The sequence below is a fragment of the Engystomops pustulosus genome, chromosome 1, assembly GCF_040894005.1.
Source record: "Engystomops pustulosus chromosome 1, aEngPut4.maternal, whole genome shotgun sequence".
NCBI classification, from domain to species: Eukaryota; Metazoa; Chordata; class Amphibia; order Anura; family Leptodactylidae; genus Engystomops; species Engystomops pustulosus.
The window spans coordinates 167,333,231-167,352,642 of record NC_092411.1 but is presented as its reverse complement, the minus strand read 5'-3'; the positions used below and the strand labels follow the sequence as shown (position 1 = coordinate 167,352,642).

General features: G+C 43.6%; 1 protein-coding gene across 11 annotated transcripts in view; it reads left to right on the top strand.

Annotated features, from left to right (window-relative positions):
* The window catches only part of ADGRL3 (adhesion G protein-coupled receptor L3), a 1,100,912-nt gene extending 1,084,429 nt beyond the window's left edge, over positions 1 to 16,483 (top strand). For 6 of the 11 annotated variants that reach the window (XM_072113828.1, XM_072113827.1, XM_072113826.1 and 3 more), the window contains one exon: positions 15,644 to 16,483. In XM_072113828.1, coding sequence (XP_071969929.1) covers positions 15,644 to 16,422 — 779 coding nt within the window. In that variant the 3' untranslated portion in view covers positions 16,423 to 16,483. The remainder of the gene's footprint in view (positions 1 to 15,643) is intronic. The other 5 variants (XM_072113833.1, XM_072113829.1, XM_072113832.1 and 2 more) reach the window with 3 other exon arrangements.
* The last annotated feature ends 2,929 nt before the right edge of the window (positions 16,484 to 19,412 follow it).

The window sequence follows — 19,412 nt, the reverse complement described above, 5'->3', positions numbered from 1 at the left end:
CCCAGGGGCCCCCACCAACCTTATTCAGGCCCCAGGGGCAGCTATACAGCGGTTCAGACCATTCCTCTGATATGCAGCACAGCTGACACTGTAATCATTTTTGTGTCAGTTCTGCTATTTAGCAGGAAGCAGGATGGCTGTATATATCATCATATCATATATATAGTTTATGGTGAGCTGAGTCCCCACCCAAGGAGTGGGTTTGGTCCTTGAAGCATGACCCTTCCATGGACCGAACTTGGCTAATGTGAAGGCCTAAGGCTTGTGGATGCCATCAATTGTTAGTGATGTTCTCAGCATTTTTAATCCTGTTGTTGATGCTTTTTAATTATTTGTCTGTAAATTAGCAGGGGATATATAGCAGGGGCATTTGAATTTTTGCCTCAGGCAGCAAAAAAGGCCATGGCCATGCATAAGCCCCTGTAGGTCCCCATTAAAAAAACTAAAAAAAATATTATAGCCTGTAAAATTTGACAATGCAAATCTGCTCTGGCTCCTCCTTCCATTCTATGCCCGGCTGTGCGCCCATACAGCAGGTTACCACCACATATAGGTTATCGGTGTACTCGGGAGAAATTGGGAGCCTTTTTCATGAAATCCATTGCAAATGTTTAATTTTCCACCCAAAATGAATGTATTGTCAAAAAATATTGCAATTTGTAGACCGCACCTTCATTTTGTTTTAACCTCTATAAAACACCAAAAGGTTTAACAAACTTCTTAAAAGTGCTTTTTCATACTTTGAGGGGGGTAATTTCCATAATGGGGTATGGCTATTATTTAGGCTTCTCAAAGTCAATTAAAAGTTGAGCAGGTTATTAATATGGGTTTTGGTGATTTTCCCAAAAATTTTACAAATGGCACCTAAATTCTAACTCTTTAATGAATGGAGGAAAAGAAAATTGTCAATTTAGGTTTTTTTTTTTTTTATCTTTTACACCGTACACTAAAAATGCTATATTATGTTTATTCTATAGATACACTGTGATTACGTTGATACCTCATTTATATAGTTTTTTATATATTTTTACAATTTTACTGGAAAAAAACGCATATAAAGAAAATCTCATTTGTTCTTGCATTGCCATCTTTTCGGAGATATAACTTTAATATTTTTTGGTTGACAGATCTGGTTTAGGGCTTATTTTTTACATGTTGAGTTGTCCTTTTCAGTGGTACCATTTTGGCACACATAACATTTTTTGATCACTTTTTGGAACATTTTTGTGAAGGGATATTATGAAAAATTGTCATTTTTGGCGAGTTTTTCTGGGTTTTTTTTTACGCCGTTCACCATACGGATCCAATAATGTTTCTGACTTATTGTACAGATGGTTACAGACATGGCGATACCAAAAGTGTGGGGTGTTTTGGTGATTTCAGGTTTTTTTTTACTTTATTAGATGTGTATAGGGAATGTTTGTATTTAGGGGACTTTAATTTTATTTAATTAATTATTTTTATTAAAAAGTGTGTTTATTAAGTGTTTTTAACTTTTCTTCTTTACTTTTACAGGTTGGCTTGAACAAGCGATTCTCTGATCGCTTGTTCAAGCTATTCTTCACCTAATACAGTGTAATACAGATATATTACATTGTATTATGTGACACACTGAGCATGCTGCTCAGAAGGCAGGACCCGGCTCCGGAAAAAGAACACGCAGCCCCGGGACACTGGCAGATCCATGGACCAAGCCGGGAAAGCGCACCGGGGCGTCTGATTCCCATAAATTGCCCCTGACACGCCGCGGTCAGCGCGACCGCGGCATGTCAGGGGTTAACACCCGCAATCGGAGAAATTTCTTTGATCGTGGGTGTTACAGGTGGGTGTCGGCTATCATATACTGCCGACACCCGCAGCTTCTGGCGCCGGCAGCAGGAGGTCAGAAAGTGGAACAATGACAGAGTGTGGAGCTTATGGAAGCAGCAGGAGGTCGGGGAATGGCACAATGACAAATTCTTTGGGTGGCAGAAACATGGTAGGCCACAGTGTCGCACAATGCCGAAGTTTGAAGCGAATTTTAAGTTTGAAATGAATTTGAAATATTCTATTTAAATTTCAAGATTAGAGACGCCACATTACAAAATATTATTTCTTTGCCAAAAAGAACTGCAAAGGTGGCACCAGCAGCAGCATGTGGCAGCATCAGAATACTGGATGAGGCAGGTAATTAAAATCCAGACTTGTTTCTTAACATTTGTGGGAGGTGTAATGGCTGATCTAATCTGATGCATAAGTCATTGCTGTTTTGAAATCCTGGCCGATCCAAGGCTGATTAATCTTGACAAAGGTCAGTTTCTCCACATTACAGCACCCGCTCTGACGCCACTCTACTGGCCAGGCAGGACAGCTTCTCTACTGAAAACTCCGCTAGTAGGGGATCTTCTACCTGGGGTGGTAAAGTGCTGTCCAAGTGGCCACCACCTGCTGGTGCAGGGTCTGCTCCATGTCCTGCTGCTGGTGGTGGCTACCCTCCTCACTAGGCGGGTGAAGGAAGCTACTTATTAAGGACTCCAGCCTGCTGCTGCTGCTGCTCCTACCCCTCCATCTCCCCACAGCTGCCGTGGCAGTAGTACGTGAGCGATGACTTCCAGGAATCTCCCGGTCAGACCTAACAGAGGATGGACAATGGCGCACATAGGCAGCGGCCAATTGTCTTTTCAGTATTTCTCTTTAGTACGCCTGTTGTTCCTCCCTCTCCGCAGTTGAAAAAAAGTCACCCATTTTTGACCGGTAGCCAGGGTCCAAGAGGGTGTAGAGCCAAACTCATCCCTGGGTCGGATGTTGACTATTCAGCTGTCACTAGTTAGGCAAGGCAACATGCTGCGGGCCATCTGCACAAGTAACTTTGAGGGACTTCCGGCCTCCATCTCTCTTTATACTCCCATGGTGCTTCTGGGTCATCTGCCTCATCTTCTACCTCTGATAGATGCTCCTGCTCCTCCTCTCTTGTCACCTGAGGGGAAAAACCAAAAAATTTCACCAGGCTCTGCTTGTGCTCCAATCTCGTCGTTCTCCTCCTCCAGTTCAGCCCCCACCGGACTCATGTGGCCATTAAATGTAGTCTCCACTTCTCCAGTGCCATGACCTGACAGATTTTGCAGCAAGAGTTCCAGGATATGAAGCAGTGGAATGATGTTATTCATCCTGCAGTCCTGGCAGCTGACAAATAACGTGGCCTCTTCAAAGGTCCTGAGCAATCGGCCGGTGTCACGCATGAACTGCCAATGGCTGACATCAAAGGGGAGTACTCTGGTCCGCATGCATCATCAAAAAATCATTAATGGCTTCTCTCTGTTCATACAGGCGGTATAACTTATGGAGGCTGGAATTTCAATGGGTGGAAACATTGCATATATTGGGGTAGGCCGTTCTGCCACTGCAACTCGAGGAGGGTGTGCTTGGCCATGCAAAAATGGCTGAAGTGTATGCAGTTTCCTGGCTATTTTTAGAATGTCTTGCATGTTCCTCCCATTGTCTGTCACTATAGTTCTGATTTTCAGTTGCCGCGCAGAAAGCCACAGATTGATTTCTTCTTGCATGACGAGGAGCAGTCCCTCCTATGTGTGACTTCCTTAGCCCAGGCAAACCAGATGTAGAACTGCGTGACACTGCTGTGCCCTGCACAAGTGGTATGATGGAGCAGCACTTAGACTTGTGGAGGCTGAGGGGGTGGTGGAGAAGGAGGAGGAGGCGGACACTGGCGCAGGAGCAGCAGTTTGACAACATGGAGGAGAAAGCCGCGTCTCCTTTTCAAGTTGTTGGCGTGGCTGGGTGGGAAGCACATTCACCCACTGGGCCGTAAAGGACATGTACTGACCCTGACCGTAGTTACAGCTCCACGCGTCCGCGCTGCCATGCACCTTGGAAGAAACCAATAAGCTCAAGGGCTGGCACTGCCTTTTTGGAAACTCTCCACCTTGGTTTGGCACAAGCCATTAGTTCTCTGAAGGGTGCAGAGTTCTTGACTTGGAAAGGGAGGGACTGCAGTACCAACAACTTGAACAGAAGCATGGTCAGCTTCTGCACCTTAGGATGGCTGGACGCATACAGTTGTCTCTTTGTAATCGCCTCTTTCAACGACTGCTGGTGCCCTGAGTAGCGGGGTGCATGTGGACTGGTTGATGTCAAAGAAAAACAGCTCCCTTTGGCAGAGGTGCTGGAGCCTTGACTGGCTGAAATGTCATATGTGCCACTAGGTGCTGCTACTGTTGCTCCAGCGGCAGGATGGACCTTCACATCTGAGCCACATTTCTCCCAGGCCATTGGAGGGTGACGCTGCATGTGTTGACGCAGGGCGTGGTGCCAATGTCAGCACCCTGGCCACACTTCACTTTCTGCCTACAGATTCTACATATACACATGCTCAGCTCCTCTGGTGTCTTAACAAAAAACTGCCACACCGCCGAGGTGGTGACTTTACTGCCAACACTATTTACTGAGTGACTGCTAACGCCGCTGCCTCGCTGAGCCCCTGTGCCACTGCTTACTTGGACCTGTGAAGCAGGGTTTGTACCCCGTGGCCATTTCGCTCTCGTCCTCGTACTGCTGCCACGGCCACAATAGCCACTTGCTTCCTGCTTCACTGCCTGACGTGCAAACTGCCCAACAATGATGAATTCCTGGCTTCACCCGGGTCCCAAGTGCGATCGGCTACATCATCATCAACTGCTCAACGGTCTCAATATGCAAAGCCCAACTACTTGCATGTGCAACAATGTACCGTGCCACTCTCCACATCTCTACTTTCCCACCTACTGCACAAAGCAGCGGATGTCTGCCACACCTCTTCACTGCCAAGCAGCTGCTGACTGTCCTCAAAGAATAAATCCTCATTGTATAGTGGCGCAGAGCCCAGACCACCTAGTAGATCTCTGGTTAAGGGAAATGAACAGGGCAGAGGCTGGTTAGGACAGGATTGGAGCATAAGTCACTGCAGAAACTGTGTGGATTTTACACAGATGTCTTCCTATTCACTTCAGCAACAGAAAGGAACTGCTATTTGGGTTTTACAGATCCCCCAAAACGGACACCCTGGGATAGGAGCAGAAATCACTCCAGAAGCTACGTGGATTTTACACAGATTTCTTCCTATTCACTTGAGCAACAAAAAAAAACGCTACTTGGGATATACAGATCCCCCAAAATGGACACCCTGGGATTGGAGCAGAAATCGCTACAACACAGTACAGTACAAACAGCTAGATGCTGGAGACAGCACATGCAGTGTGAAATGCCGCGATTGAAAATGGCTGCCTGTTTTTATAAGGCTGTGTGACATCACATAAGCCTGCCAGACGCTGATTGGCTAACAGGTTTTCCTTTCTTCTTTCCAGAGTTCTCTGCCCCATGTAACACGTTGTGCTCATGCCCATTTTGGTAATAAAGGAGAAAAAAAAACTTTGTTCCCATGAATCACCGCAAACTTTGGATTCGTGACAAATTGAATTTTCCCTGAAATTCAGACTGAATTACACTTTGTTCTAATCGATTCGCCCATTTCTAGATATAAATCAAGCACAGTTACATGCTGGTGTGTGGCCCCTATGGCACTGGAGTGGCCGTGGTGGGAATTTAACACCGGTAATAATAAATTTCCCCCTATGTGTGGAGGAAAACTGAATTCATCATCCTTAACACACCTTCTACTGTGTACAGCAAAGTGATTGCAGCATCACTGCAGCATATATGCTTCCACAGGAACTGTAAAGCTCAGCAGAGTCTAGTTGCCTGCTCTCTTATGATTTTAAACAGAAAATGGTAAAGAGAGTTACATACATATTTACAGAGTTTGTACAGTTAATAAGTTTAACCAACGGAAGAAAGTGGACAAAGCTGGAGTGAATATTTTAATTTTATTACACAACCATCAATATTATTTTCTTTAAGTAGGAGTCTAGACCTGTAAAGGAAACCAGGTTTTACCACACTATACTACTATTTCCCTCTGGTCGGGTACAAAATAAATTTTTATAATTGCCTCTTTTACATAAGATCTCAAGCATTTACTAAAATATCCTCCAAAAGTCAGGCAAACATGACACTCACACTTATTTAGCTGCCTGTTTCTCTGGTTCTGCAGATCACAAAGCCATAAGATGGATGTGATCTGAAAGATTCTTAACTTTTATATAACATACAAAGTAAGTTTCTAGGTGCTATAGAAGATAGTGGCATAGAGTCATATTTGCCTGACTCATGGAAAGGGTTTTTACAGGTAAATAGGTGTTATCATACCTTGCCGTAGGGGGCTGCTAGTTTAGTTGGGAAAACCTGGAGAAAGATTCTCTTGAAAAGCTCTCTACAATTCTTTGACCTACTCCTTAGGTACTTTTTATATTTAAAAAAAAGCCTGGTAATCATGCCACTTCTTTTAATCTTTACTATAGATGAACGAACATACTTGTCCGAGCTTGATGCTCGTTCGAGCATTAGCGTACTCGAAACTGCTCGTTGCTCGGACGAATACTTCGCCCGCTCGAGAAAATGGCATCTCCCGCCGTTGTGATTTTTGGCGGCCAGAAACAGAGCCAATCACAAGCCAGGAGACTCTGCACTCCACCCAGCATGACGTGGTACCCTTACACGTCGATAGCAGTGGTTGGCTGGCCAGATCAGGTGACCCTGGAATAGACTAGCCCCTGCCCGCGCTGCTCGGATCATTCTCTGTCTGGATGCAGCTAGGGAGAGAGCTGCTGCTGGCCAGGGAAAGCGTTAGGGTGTTCTATTAGAATAGTGTTAGGCAGGAGTGATTCTACAAGAACCTAACAGCCCTTCTTAGGCCTACAATAACGTTTTATTTTACTTTTTTCTGGTTTGCCTGTGGCTGGGCTTGCTGCCATTAGTAGTGCAGCTAGTACCATATTGTGAGGAATTTGATGGGAGACTTGCGACTGTTGTGTTTAGCTCTTAGTGACACACATATCCACCTCAAACACCGAAGTGGGACAATTTATTAGGGGTTTGATTTGAATTAGGCACAGTCTGCTGATTTATTTTTTTTTTACGTTTATTTCTTTTTATAACTCAAAGTAATCTGGCAAAGCAGTGTGCTTTTAGTGTAGGCTAGAAAATAGCCATAGGAGAACCCCAACGGCTTACTTAGGCCTACAATAGCGTTATATTTTACTTTTTTTGGTTTGCTTGTGGCTGGGCTTGCTGGCATTAGTAGTGCAGCTAGTACCATATTGTGAGGAATTTGCTGGGAGACTTGCGACCGTTGTGTTTAGCTCTTAGTGACACACATATCCACCTCAAACACCGAAGTGGGACAATTTATTAGGGGTTTGATTTGAATTAGGCACAGTCTGCTGATTTATTTTTTTTTACGTTTATCTCTTTTTATAACTCAAAATCATCAGGCACAGCACAAAATCCAGTTCTGTGCTGTCAGTGTAGGTTAGAAACTAGCCATAGCAATAGGATAGCATCGTTTTGTTTAAAAAAAATAAAATTTAAAGTTTACACTTTAATTTGGAAAATGTTTAACCCGAGGGCTAGGGGTAGAGGACAAGGGCGTGGATGTGGGCGTCCAACTACTGCAGGGGTCAGAGGCCGTGGTCCTGGGCGGGGTGAGACACCACCTGCTGATGAGGGAACAGGGGAACGCCGCAGAGCTACACTCCCTAGGTTCATCATTTCTCAAGTTACTGGGACTCGTAGAGCACTGTTGAGGCCAGAACAGTGCGAAGAGGTGATGTCGTGGATTGCGGACAATGCTTCTAGCCATTTGTCCACCAGTCTTCCACGCTGTCCACCCATGTCACCGAAATCAGCACTCCTCCAGCTCCTCCACCTCAGCCTCCTTCCCCCCAGTCTGCCCCTCCCAGCAAAATTTGGCATTTGAACCGGCATTCTCTGAGGAACTGTTTTCTGGACCCTTCCCACAGTCACAAACCACTTGTCCGCTTGCTGCTGAGCTATTTTCCGATGCCCAGGTTTTTCACCAGTCGCAGTCTGTGGGTGATGATGACATTTTTGACGTAGTGGAAGAAGTGTGTAAAGAAGTGTCGGACGATGAGGAGACATGGTTGTCAGACAGTGGTGAAGTTGTTGTCAGGGCAGGAAGTCCGAGGGGGGAGCAGACTGAGGGATCGGAGGATGATGAGGTGACAGACCCAAGCTGGGTTGATAGGCCGGGTGAACACAGTGCTTCTGAGACTGAGGTGAGTCCTATAGCAGAACAGGTTGGAAGAAGCAGTGGTGGGGCCAGACGGAGAGGCAGGGCCAGAGCTGGTGCATCAGCGCCAAATGTTTCCTGTAGTCAAGCTCCCGTGGCGAGGGCTAGATTTTCAGAAGTCTGGAGATTCTTTAAAGAAACACCGGATGACCGACGGACTGTGGTGTGCAACCTGTGCCAAACCAGGATCAGCAGGGGTTCCACAACTACTAGCTTAACTACCACCAGTATGCGCAGGCATATGAATGCTAAACACCCCACTCAATGGCACCAAGCCCGTTCACCTCCAGCCGGGCACACCACTGCTCCTTCCCCTGTGTCATCTGCTAGTCAGCCCCCTGCCCAGGACCCCGGCCCAAACACCTCCCGTGCGAAAACCTCATCTTCGCCTCCACGATCCTCCACAGCATCCACTAGCGTTCAGCTCTACATACCCCAGACGCTGGAGCGCAAAAAGAAGTATAGTGCAACCCACCCACACGCCCAAGCCCTCAACGTCCACATCTCCAAATTGCTTAGCCTGGAGATGCTGCCCTAAAGGCTGGTAGAGACCGAGGCCTTTCGAAACCTCATGGCGGCGGCCGCCCCTCGGTATTCGGTCCCCAGCCGCCACTACTTTTCCCGAAGTGCCGTCCAAGCCCTGCACAAGCACGTGTCAGAGAACATCATCCGTGCCCTGACCAACGCCGTTTCTGACAAGGTCCACCTGACCATGGACACGTGGACGAGTGCTGCCGGGCAGGGCCACTATATATCGCTGACGGCACATTGGGTTAACTTGGTGGAAGCTGGGACCGAGTCTGCCCCTGGGGCTGGTCATATACTGTCAACGACGAGGATTGCGGGGCCTACCTCGGTCCAGGTCTCAAAGGCCTACTATGCCTCCTCCTCCTCCCACCCCTCCTTCACCTCCTCCTCTGAATTACCATCCGTGGGCATGGTGCCATCAGTCGGTAGCTCTAGGCACAGCAGCAGTGCCGTCGCTAAGCGACAGCAGGCGGTGCTCAAACTGCTGAGCCTAGGCGATAAAAGGCACACCGCCCAAGAGCTATTACAGGGCATCACGGCGCAGACTGATCTGTGGCTGGCACCGCTGAACCTGAAGCCAGGCATGGTTGTGTGTGACAACGGCCGTAACCTGGTGGCAGCTCTGCAATTCGGCAGACTGACACATGTGCCATGCCTGGCCCATGTGTTTTAACAGCGTTTCCTCAAGACATACCCCAATCTGTCTGATTTGCTCACGAAGGTGCGCTGCATCTGTGCGCATTTCAGGAAGTCCAGCACAGATGCTGCCACTCTCAGGGCAGCGCAGCGCCGCCTCCAACTGCCCGCTCACCGACTGTTGTGCGACGTGCCCACGAGGTGGAATTCAACATTAACCATGTTATCCAGAGTTTACCAGCAGCGCAGAGCGATTGTAGACTGCCAGATGTCAACTTCCACCAGAACTGGTAGTCAGGTCAGTCAGCTTCCTCAAGTCTACAATGAGGAGTGGACGTGGATGTCTGATATCTGTCAGGTGCTGAGTAACTTTGAGGAGTCAACACAGATGGTCAGTGGCGATGCCGCCATCATCAGCCTCCCCATCCCGCTGCTTGGCCTGTTGAAAAACTCTCTGGTCAGCATGAAGTCGGAAGCTTTGCGCTCGTCACAAGAGACGGGGGAAGAAGATTCACTTGTTGATAGCCAAAGCACCCTTAGGTCTGTTTCTCAGCGCATATCGGAGGAGGTGGAGGAGGATGATGAGGAAGAGGAGGAGAATGTTGGCGAGACAGAAGAGGGGACCATTGTTCAGTCCTTCACTGTTCAGCGTGTATGGGCAGAAGAAGAGGAGTTGGAGGAGGAGGAAATGGGCAGTCAGGCCAGTGAGGGGAGTGAATTCTTGTGCGTTGGGACTCTGGCGCATATGGAAGATTTCATGCTAGGCTGCCTATCCCGTGACCCTCGCGTTCAAATTTATTCCAGCACCGATTACTGGGTATTCACTCTCCTGGACCCACGGTACAAGCAAAATCTTTCCACTCTCATCCCTGGAGAGGAAAGGAGTGTGAGAATGCATGAATACCAGCAGGCCCTGGTGCACAAGCTGAAACAGTATTTCCCTTCTGACAGCGCTAGCGGCAGAGGGCGTACTTCTGCGGGACAAGTAGCGAGGGAGAGTAGGCGAGCAGGCAGCTTGTCCAGCACTGGCAGGGGTACGCTTTACAAGGCCTTTGCCAGTTTTATGTCACCCCAGCAAGACACTGTCACCTGTCCCCAGTCTCGGCAGAGTAGGGCTGATCTTTACAGAAAGATGGTGAGGGAGTACGTAGCTGACCATACCATCGTCCTAAATGATCACACAGCTCCCTACAACTACTGGGTTTCAAAGCTGGACATGTGGCACGAACTGGCGCTGTACGCCTTGGAGGTTCTTGCCTGCCCTGCCGCTAGCGTGTTGTCCTAGCGGGTTTTCAGTGCAGCTGGTGGCATCATCACCGATAAGCGTACACACGCCTGTCGACTGACAGCGCTGACAGGCTGACGCTTATCAAGATGAATAAAGCCTGGATTTCTCCGGATGTTCATTCTCCACCAGGTGAAAGAAGCTCAACCTGAATAATGTATGCACTCCTCCTCCTCATTGTCCTCCTTCTCCTCCTCTTTGTACACTAAAGCAGGGGATACTGGCTATTTTTTGCCAGGGCCAACTGGCTCTAGCTATAGTACTCTATGTATTTAATGTTTCTGGAGGACCACCTACCTGCTCCTCTGGTTTGAAAACTTTTATGGACTGCCACATACAGGCACTATTCAAATTAAATTGTCTCCATAGCAGCCTCCACATGTCGTCTTTTTAGCTGCCTCCACACGTTGTCTCCATTGCTACCTCAACACGTCATCGCCATAGCTGCCTCCAAAAGTCGTCCATATAGCTGCCTCCATACATGGTCTCCTTATCAAACGAACTGTGTCAGGCAGAATTTTGGGTTGTTTTCATGGCTTCCACATCAAACTTGTTAACTTTGTCGCCACCCTGCTGTGTAATCCACAAAATATACTGGCAAACTTTTATCATTTACCGATATTATTTCAGCGCTTCTTGCGCATCTGTTTACATTCCCCTCACCCGCCATAACCCAAACTTATAAGAACGCTACTACACTTGATCTTATACAAAAGGTTCTTAGAAGTGCTGTTTGGGGAGTAGCCTTGAGACAGGGGCTTGGATTGGCGAAAGCTCACCTGGCAGTGGAGCGCCAGCTCCATCCCAAGATCCAACTAACATCGTTTTAACTGCAGCACCTTTAATCTACTACTAGTTCACTGCCTCCATACATGGTCCCCTTATCAAACGAGCTGTGTCAGGCAGAATTTTGGGTTGTTTTCATGGCTTCCACATCAAACTTGTTAACTTTGTCGCCACCCTGCTGTGTAATCCACAAAATATACTGGCAAACTTTTATCATTTACCGATATTATTTCAGCGCTTCTTGCGCATCTGTTTACATTCCCCTCACCCGCCATAACCCAAACTTATAAGAACGCTACTACACTTGATCTTATACAAAAGGTTCTTAGAAGTGCTGTTTGGGGAGTAGCCTAGAGACAGGGGCTTGGATTGGCGAAAGCTCGCCTGGCAGCGGAGCGCCAGCTCCATCCCAAGATCCAACTAACATCGTTTTAACTGCAGCACCTTTAATCTACTACTAGTTCACTGCCTCCATACATCGTCCCCTTATCAAACGAGCTGTGTCAGGCAGAATTTTCAGGTGTTTCACCAGATACATAGTGGAACTCGGCCCATCTGTCGCCGCCATGCTGGAGACCTGAAGTTGCAATCATAGCAGTGCAATATGAATGCCCCATACTGTCGCTCTTAATCATGGAAGTCGTCTCCATGGCTGCCTCCACATGTCGTCCCCTTATCAAAAGAGCTGTGTCAGGCTCATTTTTCGGGTGTTTCACCAGATACGTTATGGAACTTGGTCACTATGTCGCCACCATGCTGTGTTATCGACTAAATATACCGTCAACCTTTTGTTCACATAGGAAATCATTTCAGCGCTTCCTGCTCACCTCCTTTGGTGAAGCCTGAGTCCATTTAGGGTATGTCGCCATGACACTCTCTAGCCTGCCTCTGCATGCTGTCCCCTATAGTGTCAGGGTCAATTATTGCATGTTTTAGATGCTATCTAGCCTCATTCGGTCACTCTGTCATGGCCATGCTGTTGCCCATAATTTTGGCATAATGGTGCGATTAAGCAGCCTCAGAGGCATCCATGCATGCTGCCCCTGCTGTTTCCTGTCCATTTCCGTGGTGTTTCCATCCTTTTCTGAGGTTCCCAGGTGTTTGGCCAAGCTTCCCTGTGCAGAGCCTTGGTCCCCTTGAAAAATGCTCGAGTCTCCCATTGACTTCAATGGGGCTCGTTATTCGAGACGAGCACTCGAGCATTGGGAAAAGTTCGTCTCGAATAACGAGTACCCAAGCATTTTAGTGCTCGCTCATCTCTAATCTTTACACATAACTAACTAAAATTCCATTCCCCTTTTAATTTTGTGGGTCTATTTTATATGCTCTCCACCTTTAGGGAATCATTCTTATATGTACTGGTACCAAGAACATATATCAGGTCGCCTAAAGTAATAATTTTACATGGTAATATTACATTCCTATCTTGACAGTCCATACGTTTTTTTTAACCCCTGAACAACCTACCTTTTTTGTTTTTGTGTCTGTTTTTTACATTTACGGAGCAGCATGAGGGCTTGTTTTTAGTGTAACAAATTGCACTTTCTAGTGTCAGTAATTTTTCATGGCATGTAGTGGAAATCAAGATAAAAATTTCTAAATGCATTGAAATTGACAAAAAAAAACATTTGCAGCATTTTCTTGTGGGCTCTGTTTTTATGGCTTTTACTGTGCACTCCAAATGACACCTACTCTTTATTCTTTGTGTTGAGATGTACACATTGATACAAAATTTATAAAGGTTTTATTGTGTTTTTAAAAGATTTTTAAAAATTTAAATCTTGTATACAAAGAAAGCAATTCTACCATTGTCTTTCTCAACAAGTGACTCTTAGATTTACTCAAATTAGCACATTTGTTGCATGCAGATTATTAGTCCTCTTATACATAACCTTTAATTTATTCACACTGAATCTTATTTGCAAATGGATGCCTAAACTGCCAAGTGCCAATGGGGGTCATTTACTAAGGGCCAGAATCACGCTTTTCCGTCGGGTTACCCGAATATTACCTTTTTGCGCCAATTTTCCCTGAATTGTCCCGGGTTTTTGGTGCACATGATCGGATTGTGGCGCATCGGCACCGGCATGCACGCAACGGGGGGGGGTGTGGCCGTTAGAAAACCCGACGGATTCAGAAAAACCGCCGTATTTAAAAAAAAGTGTCGCTTGACATGCGCTTACCTGCACCCAGGGTAGGACGGTGAACTTCAGTGAACTCCGGCGGACTTCAGCGCAGCAGCGACACCTGGTGGACATCAGGCACACTACCTTAGTGAATTGCCGGAAGACCCTAATCCTCCACAGAGAACGCGCCACCGGATTGCGACAGGACCGGGTAAGTAAATCTGCCCCAATGTGTCCAAGTCCGCTTGCATTCTAAATAGGAATTTTTGACCACAACTCACTGAAACTAGTTTAAAATCCAATTGAGTACTATTCCTTCTACACCAAAAGACCTTATTTTAACAATCATAACAACTTACTCAAAAAAAACGAAAAACAGTGAGATATTGTAGATTTATAAATTAAATATGTTGACAATGTTTCTTTCTTGCACAAATACAATGGGGCAGACTTATCAAGTGTCTTAAAGTCAGAATATGGCAACCAATCACAGCTCCCCTTTAAAATATTCAAGAGCACTGGCAAAATGAAAGCTGAGCTGTGATTGGATGCCATGGGCAACTAGAAATATTCTGACTTTCAGACACTTGATAAATCTGCCCCAATGTGTAACAATTTTATGAATTGTTGACTAATCACTTTTACAAATTGTGAGGATGCTATGACGTCACTCTGGGGGTTGGTTTGGTAGCTTTGATTTATGATATAAGGGAAGACCCTTTTTTGGTAACATAATATACAGTGCCTACAAGTAGTATTCAACCCCCTCTAGGTTTGATAAGAAGCTAAATCTGCAGGGGGTTGAATACTACTTGTAGGCACTGTATTTACACTTATACAATATAGTTGTTTGGTTCCATAAAATTTCATATTTCTTGTATTTCCCTCTCTCACACCACACTAACCAGTTCTCACCCCTCTAAATGTATTTCTCTAGTAGTTTTTTTTTTAAATGAGCTGTGGAATTTATTGATGCAAATTTGTGAAATGTATCTGCTGTGCCATTGTTAACGTTTTACAAAAAAATTTTTAAAAGGAAATTCTTTATCAGAAGTTCTATAACTTTTATTTATATAAATATTTTCAATGCAATAAATCTCTTGCATTCCATCTCAGCGCCCTCTACATGTACCTGTTTTTTTCATCTTGCCTTGTATTTGACAGAGGCCATACAGGCCGAAACATCATACGCCATTGCTGTATTTTCGTAACTTGAAGATATTAAATGCATATTGAAACATAACAGAGTGCTTGATCCTAATTTGTATACTGTATTTAACAATAAAGCATGACCTGAGTGAAGTTGGCCCCCCCACCTTGTTTTAATCAAACAAAATTCTGTTTGTGCCGCTATTGTTTTTAAGATATTAGTAAAAGTTTCCAGAAGTCATCGGAGCTCACATTGCCCAAATCAAACAAAACTGGTGCCAATCAATGGTGCTATGTGCTGCTCAAAGTTTTGTTTGTGCTACTCACATTTTTGCTGCACAAACCAGCACAAACGTAGCACTAACTTTTGACACCAATTTTGTTTGATCTATTTGTTTGACCTTTAAGAATTTGTTAACATATTAAAAACAACCAGTTCTCTTTGATTTGGGCAATGTGGGAGAGCTGGTTAACCTCTGGAAACTTTTATTAATATCTTAAAAACGATTGTGGCACAAACAAAAGCACAAAAGCACAAATGTTTGACACCAATTTTTTTTTTATTTGAACAAGGTGTGGGGTGTGGGGGGTGGCAACTTCACTCAGGTTAAAGCATGAATCCCTCCAGTATCCCCTATTTGAATGTTTGTTGATAAAGATTTTAAGTTATAAATGTAAATAAATAAAATTGAAATATTTCAGCAGCATTTACAGTCATCTGAGAGTGACAATTACTATAAAAAAGCAGCATAATTTTTCTATAGCTTTATTAAATAAATAGGTGCATCCATATATTTTTTTTTTTTGAGACACAGAAAAGACGTCTAAAAATGTTCAGAATTTGGGCAACCAAAGATCAAAATTATCCTTTAAAATGATTAAATTTAAATTTATTAATGTAACATTCACGGTTTTAACAGTATGTTTTTTCCTTTTTGTTCCAATGTTTTCCAGAGGGAATCCTGAACAATGCCAGAGATACAAGTGCCATGGATACTCTACAACTCAATGGTAACCATGTGAAGAGCTATAACATTTCAAGACGAGAATATTTTAGGGACTGTGCAAAAATAATTGACCGTGAATTTAACCACAAAGAATCTGCCTTAGAAAAAAAGATTTTGAAGGAGCTTACTTCTAACTGTATACCTTCCTATCTGAATAATCATGAACGCTCATGTGAACAAAGTAGGAACCTAGTAAACAAACTGATAAATAACATTAATAATTTGAAAGAGGATGATGCTATCCTTGATGATGCAACATGTTTAACTAATGATGCAATTATTGGTTTAGACCTCCTAAATGAGGAATCTGATACTCTGTTGATGCCCTCACTGGTCCTCCCTATGGACAGTCAACAAGCTCTTCACTTCCCTAGGAAAAAGATTCCACCAGATAACAGTGAAAGTGTTTTTCCTTTGTTAACACATGAACACATTGAATCAACACAATCACCTAACAGAGATTTCCTCTACACCAGCATGCCAACTTTGTATGGCACAGGAAGCATTACAACATGTACTCAAACTGAATCATCGCCGGTGAAAACTAAGGATGCAGAAGAATTGTACTATAAAAGCATGCCAAACTTGGGTACCCAGAACATCATACATCAGCTTCATACATACTATCCACTAGGGCGAGGAAGCAGTGATGGATTCATAGTCCCGTTGAGCAAAGATGGAACACCATCTGATGAAAAATCGGGTCACCTTGTAACAAGTCTATAAATTGTGAAAGAGGACTGTAGTAAAGTTAATAAACTCTTCTATGATTTACTCTAAAAAATAATATTGTGTGTGCTCCTAAATCTTTATGCTGTAAGACATTTTTTAAATGGCATTTTTAGTCCTGTGAATGGAATATACAATTAATGCTCTGTTTTCTTTCTGTTCTTTTTTAATTGTCCCAATAAGACATGTAATTGAAAAATAAGAAATAATGAAATAGATAAATAATGGCAATATTTGTAGCCTTTATTATTATGCTGCAAAATTGGATAATGTTTCTTTACAACAAAGCAAGATCCATTTGAGTGGTGGCTTGACATTCAAATAGCAATGTATTTTTCACATTTATTATGCAATATTTGGTAACATTGTATATCCAAATTAACAGATTGTGGCATCTTTATGAATGTGCATCTGACAGAATATAGAGATATATATTTGACATAAGAAATATGTCATTTAGACAAAAAAAACATTTTTGAAACCTTTTGCTTATTTTCTAATCATTTTAGACAGAAAGAAAATGCTAAAGCCAATATGACATGCATTTTTCTGAAGGGGAAAAATGGTTGTAGGTCCTAGGACTCTTTTGAGAAGTAACCTTATCTTGAAATGCATTCTCCAAATGCCACAATATTGACAAATAATGAAGGGAAAAATATGCTAGAATAAGGAAAAGTAGGTGTCTCTAAAACCTCCTTCTTCACAGTTGTTTAGGACTGCTGTACTGTCAAGCTGCAAGTTTTTAAATTGGGTCCGGTGTGTGTAAAGGAAGTTAGACTGTAAGCCCTACTGGGGATTGAGGCAATGTTGACTTAGGGAAACGTAAGTAATGTGAAAGTGGTGTATTCTTTGATCCCTTTCCCCTTCTTCTAGTATGCCACTGGCTAGTATTTATAAATATTCATCATTTTGTTGGTCAGATTGTTCATTACAATTGACAGTATACAATTTCTGTCACAGCTATGAAAATGATTCAGACATCCCCATTTGTATAATCTGAGACATAAGTAAATTAGTGCTGCAAACTTGCTGGCTTGCTATAAATATTATTATTTCAGCATACCACTCCACACACAACCTCACCAATACTATTGGATTTTATGTATTCCATCTTTTTTTATCATATTTTTTATGTATATGTATTCCACATTTTTTCCAATATGACAGATAATGGAAGAAATGAGGGTTGCAGTGGCCTAGACATGTTTTTCGTAGGCTCAAAATAGGGTTCATAGCTTATTTGTACAGGTGGTGATTGGAATCAATAAAAGCTCAACTCAAATATTAATCAATTTTAAAATTTTGAATTGCTAATTTGACATATTTGTGATGTGCTGTATTAACCAGCTATAGAAAGAAACTAAAAGAAAAGAAAACTGAAAAGAAAAAAGTGCATAAAATATAAAGATTAATGTGATGTGCATCATCACATCCTAATGTATGCTTTTTTCCTGAAATCTGTGTCCCTGTTAATGTACTGGAAAAATATAATTTTTTTTATTGTTATTGTCTCACAATTTGTGTCTTATATGGTAATCGCTTATATCCTTTTTTGTTTTTCCTTCATCCATAAAGCATACATTTTATTTTTAAAAGCTTACTTTAACAGAAAATTGTTTTCTAATGTTCAATAAGTTTGATTATAGTGGAAAGTGCAATCATGATGATACACTTTTTTTTAAATAATCAGATTTTTTTTTATTATTTTCAGTATCTAACCATAGGTCCCAAAGTTTTAAACTTAGTACTCACCTTCCCTTTCATCAACCAGCACTGCTTCCACTTTCTGAAGGAACTCCCTTTTTGTAGGGGAGGTTCGTTGAATCTAACTGGCTGCAATCGCCTTCTGTGTCATTTATCATAATCATCCCACAACTCTGCGTACATGGTCCAGGGCAATTTCCTCAGTACAGGCAGTCCCCTACTGGTTCCAACCTATGAATGACCCATAATTACGAATGGTGATCTCGCCAGCACAGAAAGTCTGAAGGAATCTTTTGCATATGTGATCCCCATTTGGCAGCTTAACTCTCAGCCAGGACAGGCTGAACACACTGCAAGTGGCTCCCAGGGAAGATTGCAAGGATTGCAGGCTTTCTTGTTACGCAGGCAGCAGCTTCATCACTGTTTCCTTCTGCAAGAGTTTGCGGGTATGCAATCTTACCAGCGAAGCATCTTTGGATAAAAGACAGAAAAGTTATAAAGATTGTGTCTCAATATAGTACAGTCAGTTCTTTTTTAAAGTGCCTCTGAATCATCTGCAGTATGCTCCAGAAAGCTGCTGCCCGGGGTATCCAAGGACGCTGCTTGTACTGGTAAGATTGTGCACATCTCCCTGGTTACCCTTGGTTTGCGGTAGGAAACATGAGATATCATACAGGAGAAACTAAGGACCCTATGCGCTGGTGAAAGAATGGGCAGGTGTTTTAATATCTCCTGGGATGTTACCAGCGCAGATGTCCTCAGTTAACTTGGTTACTGTAAATACTATAGATACAGCAATTACAGTAAACACCACTGGTCACCATTTTAGAATAGCAGTAGTTGCAGTATAGTCCCTATCTTGTACGTAACCCGGGGACTGCCTGTATATCCTAAAACACACAGAAAAGTGGGGTATGGCCATAGAATATGTGACATACCCTCTGTGTCTTCCCCACATTTTGGGCAATCTGCATTCGGGCACCACCAAATATCATACCGGAACTTTGGTGTCCAATGTACCCCATGGACTATATACAATTGCGGTACAGTGGTACCGACTTCAAAATATTGTTCCATTGGCCATCCGTCATAGGACAAGTGTCTTGTTCCCACTTAGTGCAAGCATGGCTATGGAAACAGTCTAAAAATTGCATAAGAGAAGCTACAGTAACAAAATGAGTCTAGTGTCTATGAGTCTATAGTACTTGACTATATATTGGAATTTCAGAGGCTTCAGTTAAAGAAAGTCATGACTGAGATTGTTTTTTCGTCAAATGCTGTTC